The 8,970-nt window shown below is 43.6% G+C and overlaps 1 protein-coding gene across 1 annotated transcript in view; it reads right to left on the bottom strand.

The window, feature by feature from the left end:
* Positions 1–2,136: 2,136 nt before the first annotated feature.
* The window catches only part of LOC115098530 (thioredoxin-2-like), a 34,209-nt gene continuing 27,375 nt past the window's right edge, over positions 2,137–8,970 (bottom strand). The window contains exons 3-5 of the mRNA XM_029615124.1: positions 8,656–8,715; positions 4,751–4,816; positions 2,137–2,397 (exon numbers count right to left, since the gene is read on the bottom strand). Of these exons, the coding sequence (XP_029470984.1) occupies positions 2,332–2,397; positions 4,751–4,816; positions 8,656–8,715 (192 nt within the window). The 3' untranslated portion in view covers positions 2,137–2,331. The remainder of the gene's footprint in view (positions 2,398–4,750; positions 4,817–8,655; positions 8,716–8,970) is intronic.

Genomic DNA, 8,970 nt, shown 5'->3' with positions numbered 1-8,970 from the left:
ACAGAACAAAGGATTATTTGGAGAGTGAGGGCAAATGGGCCACACCTGTGTAAACTAATCAGGGCAGTTCAGAGATAGGTTGTCATGTCAACAGCATGATGTGACTCTGTAAATGATTCTTTGGGCAGTCACGTAAGTCTAGAAGCTTCCACAATATTGTATGTTTATCTATAAAAGAAGGGTCACTTCCTGTATACAGGGAGATGCTGGTCAGTTTGTAAGACTAAGGGCATCCAGTACCCAGCATCTCCCAAGAACACTTATATTGCCTAACAAAAATACTTTACCTTTTACTGAGTCTAAGTGTTCTTGTGTCCCTGGCCCTAAGCATAGAGTAATATTTACACCCTCCATCTATGACCTCATGACAGGAGGCACACCAGCAGCCAGACTGACATGATGCAGGTAACAGGAGTGGAGAGCTAGTATAGTTGAATCTGATAGGTGTAAAGGTTTTTCCAGTTGGGGCTTGCTTTAAGTTTTGGCCCATTCCATTTCAGGCAGAGTAATGGATTTAGTGTGTGCTATTCCATTGTACATGTTAAAACCTGTTAATGGCTGGGAAAGTGCACATTGTATAGAAGAGAGTGTGTATGTCCTGCCATATGAAACACTTCCTGGACAAACACAGCCACCATTCCCACCTATGTACAGCTCGGCATTTATCCTTTTGATTGTTACTATAGAACTGAAATCATAGTAGCACTATACCTTCTTTATGAAGGTCTAAATGCCACTTCACCTTATGGTTAATATAGATTAGGAAATTGCACCAAAAACTGCTGCAAGTCTCTTGACTTCTTCCACCTCCCTAAAAAAATTCAAGGTAGCATGGACACTATTTTAAACCCACTTATTTTTAGCCATAACTTACATTTTCATGCAGGGTTAAAAAGCTGTGCAGGAAACACTGCACCATATAGAACAGGAGTTCTCAGCCAGGGATACAGGACATCGTAAGGATTTGCAAGTGTTTAAGGGTTTACCAAACCTAACAGAAATATGCACATTAAGCTAATTTATATACAGAAAAAATAACTGTTAGAGTGGTGGGGGAAGGGGATAAATAATTTTAACAAATGAGGGGTCCTTAAGGCAAAATGTTGAGAACTCCTGCAGAATAGCACTTCGATGCAAACTAATTTCTACCAGCAAGTTTGCACATTCTCTTCTTTGGGCAACCCCATTATAATCTGGATCAGGTTCCCTCTTCATCTGTCACTTAAGCAAGCTAATAAAACCTCAGTCTCAAAGGCCACTATTCAAGCCTGCAGCTGGATAACTCACATGCTATCTGGCTACATTTTTGAATACTGGGCCACTTGTGTACCTAAAAATCTAGCTGGATTAAAAAAACAAATTCAGGACAACACTTGAATGCATTTATCTAGCTCACTTAGCCAGATATGATTCAGAACAGGTCTTTAGTTATAAAGTCTTGGTAATCTGAAAACTTTCCATGTAACCATATATCTTTAACCCTATCCAGTTAAGTGGCCTGAGACCCAATTCCCTACCCCCCCCCCCATGTATCAAATTGCTCTACCAAGCAAGCCATGGCCCCCACCCCTATAGAGAAATATGGCAAAGTGTTAGATTGGGCAAGAACATTGGTGGGGGCCATTGTTTTAACATTTAAATCAAACTAGCAAATGCAGCCCCCCCCCCCTTGCAAGCTCATTCCTCAAGCCCCACCCTCTGGGAACACAGGCAGGAGTGAGGCGGCTTATGCTTTCTGCACTGCAGCAGGCAAGTGAATACCTTACTGCTGGCTGGTGTTTTCAGGGTCCAGGGGGAAACAGCTGAGTGAGGATATAGCCTGACTTAAGACATGGGGGCAGGTGGAGCTGTACAACCGTAAAGTTATTTGTGGGAATTAGGCACCAGGCCCAAACAGGTTTGTTTGGTTTTTTTTTTTTTGGGGGTGGGGGGGGGGTTCCTCCACTGCACCACTTAACGCTGGATTAAAAAACAAAAAGCTGGTTATGTTTTAAATATAATCTGAGTATATGTAGCCAGATAACTTCAGGCAAGTATTTGTAATGGGCATTTATCCCATGCAATATCAGGGATGATTTTTCCCCACATTCAATAAGCTATGGCCCCACCCCCTGAAACTAAAGGAATAAGAGGCTACATTGTTTAAAGAATTTTATTTTACCATTTTATACCTAGCTCCAAAAATAGGAAGCCAAAAAAATGCAGGCTGCAGCCCTACTTAGAAGTAGGTTACAAGCAACCAGTATTCATAAATAGAAAAAGTGTTACAAGCTATTATACATGGTGACTAGCATCTCATTAACAATGTTCACTATAGAGTCCACATTCATGTCAACATTTCAGCTCCTCAATCTTGGCCTTCAGTGCTGCTTCATTGGCTCCCTTAAGTTCAGCTACCTGCCAAACAAGAAAACATCACATGTTTACTAAAAGAAAGCAAGCATGCATGAGAGGAAAAAATGGAGTCTCTGCAGGCTGCAAAAACACATCTCAATCTACAGATTAAGAGGGCCATGAGCTTTCTAGGCCACATAGCTCCTCTTCCGATGGCCTTGGAAGCTCATGTGCCACAACATCTTTGGCTTAGTTCAATACCTTCTTTTAGATTGATGTGAGTTTACCAAATCTAGTCTGCCATGGTTACTGCTGCCTTGACAGAGACCCTGAAGGCAAGGCAGCAACACAGTATAAGGAAATTCATTTCAAACCAAAAACGTGACCGATGTGGCAGTGAGCACAGACTAGCAGCTTGGGTTGGATGCAGGTCAGGGGCTTCCCTTCAAGCTCAGACACAGGCAGGTAGGATCTGCATTGTATCCAAAGTGAATTACCCATCTCTAGCACTTCTTAGGCCCAGTCCAAAGCAGTCTGGCTTGGGTTCTATTGTCAGCTGGGATCTTCGGTCAGAAATCATAACCTGAGACTGCAACATGTCATTGCCTTCCAGGTCCTAGCAAGCCTACTTCTTTCAGAAATAGTTAACAGATGTTATTGCAGTGGTCCTCCCACTTTTATTACTGTAGGATCTGCTCAGTTTGTCAGGTTGCATTGGAGTTCTGCGATACTGGTTTTATGCATTTCTGCATGCACAGCCCACTCTCTCAGCTTTTTCACAGAGCTGAAAGTATAAAACTAGCACTGGTAAATTTCCAAATTTTGTTGAGACGAACTGGTGATCAAGGGGCAAGCACAGTATGGCCATGCAGAAGATCTGGATTCAGTTCCTGGGCCATATTCACAGCTCCTAGGAGGGTGTGAATCCCATCATTGGTCACTATGTTTCACTATAGTGCAAACTGGGTTGCCAACTGGCTCCAGATTTTCAGGACAGGTTGATTCAGTCCTGTTTTACTCCCCTGCATGCAGGTACTTATAGCCTTGCTTATCTTAGGAATGCAATAAGGAAATCAGAATAAGTCCCAGCTTGCAATTGGGTAAAACCAGGACTGGATCAATTGTGTCCTGGAAATCTGAAGCCAGTTGGCAACCCTACTCAGGGTCTACAAAGTTTGTTCCAGAGGAAGCTGCAATTTGTGGCTTTGGTTGCTAGCTTGCTGCATTGGCTGGACTAAGTGAGGAGGGAGTTATAAAATAGGGGAAAAGGTCTAGGTGATTGTGATTAAAGGCTCACGGTACTAAAGAGTCAGACTAAGAGGCTGGTTCTGACTGAACTGGAATCCCAAATAAGAAAAAGGTACATCACAGGTTCCTGCATAATGCTGCAGAACCCACTTCAAGAGTCTAGACACTTGCAGTCAAACAACCTTATTCCAGACATCTGTGTTAGAGTCACTTGAAGATTCAGTTCTTTTCCAGAGACAGCAGGAACACGGCCATTAGCCGAGGGCTATCCCAATCCCCCAGGACTCTAGCCAACCTCTCAAGAGGTAGCTTTTGCAGATTCAAATCCCGACCCAAAGGCTATGGGCATTGTCTGCTTCTTCGGGGTCTGGGTGAGCTTTCTTTCCTGGCTCCCCACATGGTTCTCCTTTTCTGAAAAGCAATCCTCTTAGAGGGATGCTGACAAACCTGGTAGCTTTGTAATTTGCCCCTGCTGTTTCTCCCAATTAGTACACCTTTCTGTAGCATTTAGCCTAATTGGGTCTCTGCCAGGAGTTTCCAAACTACATTTTTCAGCAACCCAGTGCTTCCTGTCCCCTCTGGCTTTACAATCACTTAGCCAACTTTGGTTTACTATTTAGTTTTTCCCCTTGAAAGTGTTCCCCCAGCCTTCTGGAGTCTCAAATTCTCCTGTCTCTAGGCTTCAGTGTGTGAATCCCCTGCTTCATCAAAATAGATAGATATATATGCAGATATGATATATACATTGTCTATACTGTATCTCTGCTTAAAGAGAGATGGTATTTTGGCCAGCAGATCTGAATATGACATTTTCAGTAGTGTGCACACAAAACAGACTATTTGGAAGCATAAGAAACACAAACAAGTTGACATTGAAGATTGTGCACACCTGTAACTGCATAGCAGCCTGTTGCCCGTTGCTAAACAGGAAGCAAAGCCATAAGTGAGTTGCTGACTTCATAGAACTTTTGGGAGTTTCAGGTATACTTTAACACAACCCAAAAAAGCATTCACCACCTCCCCCCACCCATAATGGAAGTGTATGCACATAAGTGTCATACATTTTAGGTGAAAGTCAATCCACATTGCAGGCATAGAGCAGAGTTATATCTATTTTTTTTTTAATTAAATGTAGGTATTAGTATTTCAGCATCTTTCATGCTCATACCTTCTTGCCTTTCTTGAAGAAAATGAATGTTGGCACGGATGAGATTTTCCAGGCTTCTGCTAGATCCTATAAATGAGATACATAGGGTGAGTAAGAGAAAGCAATCCAGTGCTCTGCAGGTTCTGTTGCTGAAGCCACCATGCCCCAGTGTCAGTGCCCCTGGATGTAGTCTGACAGATTTAGGATTTTTGCTGCCCCCCTCCCACCCCCAATATAAAAGGTCAGACAACAGGGAGCAGAAGGTGTAAAGCACAGCCCCATGGCTTCCTGCTCAGAAGTCCTCTGGAAACGTTTGATGAAGCACATTAATTTTAGTGTGTAAAATGAATGCTGGAAGTGTTGGAAAAATGACTAACATTGTTGTATGTAAGTTTTCTTTTTAGTAGAGGAGGAAAAAAAAATGATCTCAGGTATCAGTACAGGGATGGGGAAAATAAAGAAGACGACTTGGAATGGGGTGATGAGAGTATGGGAAGTCTCAATCTTACAGTTTTGGAAAGCTGCTATTGTAAAGGAGTTTTGCTTTTTCCTCTTCTCATGAACTAAGGGGAGTGGAGACCTCTGGCTGTTTCTCTATGCCACTCTCCCTCAGTTGCAGCTACAGTGAAAGGGTTTGGCTGCCTTCATTTTCTTCACTCTTAAGTCATAGCTCCACACCATTGGTGATCCCCTTGCAAAGAGTCACTGGTAAATAAATCCCTGAAGTTTGCTTGCTGATCCAGCTGCAGAGCATCTTACATTGGGAATGGTAGTAATGAGGGCCATTTTCAAGAGGTATTTCTATGGGTAAATAATCTTTACCACCCAGAACTGGCTTGTTGCAAAATTGTCTGCCTATAGCCCGAATACTCCTACATTTATCAAGACTGAGGGCAGACATTCCCAGGGTCAGGATTTGATCTGCATGCCAACTTTTGGTAAAAAGTTTCAGATTATCCCAATTACATCTTAATTTGTGTGCAGGATGGTTAGTGGGATTGTTTTCAAGTTGAACTTAGGCACTTATGAAAGCTGTAGTAACTTATGCAAGTCTTTCCTGGTACATGCATGAGGGTTCTTACAGAAATACCCCCTAAACATATGTCTTTACATCAGATGCTCAAAGCAAAACAATTAAGTCAAGAATAGAGATATTTGTATGGATATATTACACAGGGTAGGGTGAAGCAGTGTGCTACTTTGACATAGCACAAAAATATTCCCCATATGACTATTCATGTTGAAGTGTTTCATACCTAAACACCATAATCTACAGCAGAAAGTTTCCTGCTCTGGCCAGCACCATATCCACTTATTCAGGATGTCTTACAGCAGTGTTTCTCAACTTTGTTGTACCAGGAACTGGCTAGCTACCTTAAATTGACCAGGTACAAGGCTCACCCATTAAAGTGACCAGCAAGGATTCCCCCCCCCCCCCCAACCCCTCAAATACAGACCAATACTGGGGATGTGAGTCAGGGCTTCAGACTATTGAAAATAGTCAGAAATCAGGGGCTCCCGGTGGGGAGGGTGGGAAAAATGGCACAAAGATAACCCCTAAACCCACCCCGACCCTTTAAAAAAAACTTGCTTCCCCCAAAATGTTTTACAGGTACCTGGTGGTCCAGTGGGGGTCCTGGGAGCCATCTCCTGCTATGTCGGCTGCCACTAATCAAAATGGCGCCGATTGTCCTTTGCCCTTACCATGTGACAGGGGCATCCGTGCCATCCAGCGCTCCCTCCATGTGACAGGGGCATCCGTGCCATCCAGCGCTCCCTCCATGTGACAGGGGTATGCGTGCCATCCAGCGCTCCTTCCATGTGACAGGGGCATCCGTGCCATCCAGCGCTCCCTCCATGTGACAGGGGCATCCGTGCCATCCAGCGCTCCCTCCATGTGACAGGGGCATCCGTGCCATCCAGCGCTCCCATGTGACAGGGTATCCGTGCCATCCAGCGCTCCCATGTGACAGGGTATCCGTGCCATCCAGCGCTCCCTCCATGTGACAGGGTATGCGTGCCATCCAGCGCTCCCTCCATGTGACAGGGTATGCGTGCCATCCAGCGCTCCCTCCATGTTACAGGGTATGCGTGCCATCCAGCGCTCCCTCCATGTGACAGGGGCACCATTTTGATTAGTGGCAGCTGACGGCCCGGGAGTGGGAGATCGCTCCCGGGACCCCCACTGGACCACCAGGTACCTGTAAAATGTTTGGGGGGGGGTGGGTGTTTGTCGGCTCAGGTCCGATGAAAAAACCCACATGTGAATCGGAACCCAAACCAATTCTGGTTCCAATTCACATCTCTAACCAATACCAAACTGGGAAAGAGGGGAGCCCCCTCCAATCCCATATAAAGAAAAAAAAGGCTTCTTTTATACCGATTTCAGGTTTAAAATGTCTGGCTCTCCCTCCCCTCAACCATTTTTCCCCTCTGTTTTGGGTTTGGGTTTTTTTTTAGTTAAATACTTGGCTCTCCCTTCCTCTAATCCTGGCCATCTTTTTTTACACCCCCCCCCCCAACAAACCATGATGGCATGAGATGTGCATGCCCTGCACACTCGCCCCTTCTCCCAGCGATCTTGTCTGGCAGGTTTATGGTCTAAAGAGACTCCAGCAGCTTAATAGCAGCTGTCAGAGGACCCTAGATTTATGCCTCATCTCTCTATCAAGCAACTACGTTTGTCCAACTTAAGTAGAAGCAAAAGCAATACTAAAAAAAAAAAAAAAAAAAAAAAAAAAAAAAAAAAGAGAAACTGTAGATCTTGTTTCTATTGAAAGAAAAGAATTAGAAATCTCATGGCAATGGCCTCTGTTTTTGTAAAGCTTACATGGGGCTATTTCTTGTTTCTCATTAATAGGTTATATAACCAATCAAATGCATTATTTGACAAGCTTCCTTTCACCACATTTTTTTCCTAATATACAATTTTGTCCAATCATGGATCTAATCAAAGATCTGTACCCAATTGCTTATTGCCCCATGTTCCGAAGTAACACCCCCTTCTCTTCATTATGGACTTCAGTCATTTCATGCAATACTGTGTCATACTTTCATGTTTTTCCACAATACAAGGTTTGTTTTAGGACCAGATCTAAAAATAAGCCTACTTCTAAGATAACAGCAACTTTGATGTTTTAATTCTTACTTGTTAAGCTTTGCAAAAAATAAAAGTGGATGTATGTTCCACTATATAGTTGACCTATAAAAAAAATGAGGCTTCGGGGAGGGGAGTGAGAATGGGCTACTTTCTATTCTAAATTCACACTACCTCTGCACAAGATCACACAGGCAGAGACAGCTAGAGGGTCACTTGTGCATGGCTATTGGCTCCTCTGCTTATGTGGGGTCCCCACCAGCTACACTCCGCTTCTCGTCAAAGCAGCTCCTCTGATGGGCCTCAGGATCTCTATCCACCATACTATGCAGAATGATCATGGCCTGCTCTGGCAGTCTTTTCTTAACTCCCCCAGCCATTTTTCTGGTACCCAAGTCTTGGCCAGGTGTCTGTCATCGCTGCAACTTTTTTTTTTAAAGCAAAGTTATCCTACCAAAAGAAACACACACACCCAATAAGAGGGGAGGGGAGAAGAGAGAAACAAGAGTCCCACACCCCGGAATAAACATGCACATCTCAGGTGGGCAATTTATAAAACCCATTATGTCCAGAATGGTTTGAAAATTACCTCCATAAATAAGTTTCCAAGAGAGGACCTCAACTTTTCTCCCTGCCACTTAAGCTGTGGGAACCTCCTCCCTCTCAATGGGCAGAACATTAATGAAACCAGGGTTCAAATCCCACTTGGGCAAGCCATTCTCTCCCTTTGCTTCAGATAACCACAGATCATAAGCTCTCTGCCCCTCCACAAATACGACAGAAAAGGTAACAAAACACCATGGTTAACTGTAGCATTTAATAAACTTACCCCCACTTCATCCACATCAACTTTAAGGAACACTACTTCTGTATACTGTTTGCATAATGCCTAAAAAGAAAAACATTTTGAAACATGAGTTTGGAAATCTGAATGCTTCAGGAGCATTTTAAACAGTTGAAACAAAGCAATAACTTAGGTTTTGGCAGAAACCTTGTATCTTCAGTTACAGCTCTGGCTTCTGCCATTAAAAAGAAATGGCAAAGTCTCAGACCACCTATGAGTTATATGAATGAGAGAACCCAGGAAGCAACAAGCAAGTCTTCCTTATCCTAACCCTTTCCATGCACTCCCTCCAGCTGATAA

This window comes from Rhinatrema bivittatum, chromosome 1 (genome assembly GCF_901001135.1).
Source record: "Rhinatrema bivittatum chromosome 1, aRhiBiv1.1, whole genome shotgun sequence".
In the NCBI taxonomy this organism is placed as follows: domain Eukaryota; kingdom Metazoa; phylum Chordata; class Amphibia; order Gymnophiona; family Rhinatrematidae; genus Rhinatrema; species Rhinatrema bivittatum.
Note: the sequence above shows the minus strand (reverse complement) of the source record. Positions and strands in the feature narration are given on the sequence as shown.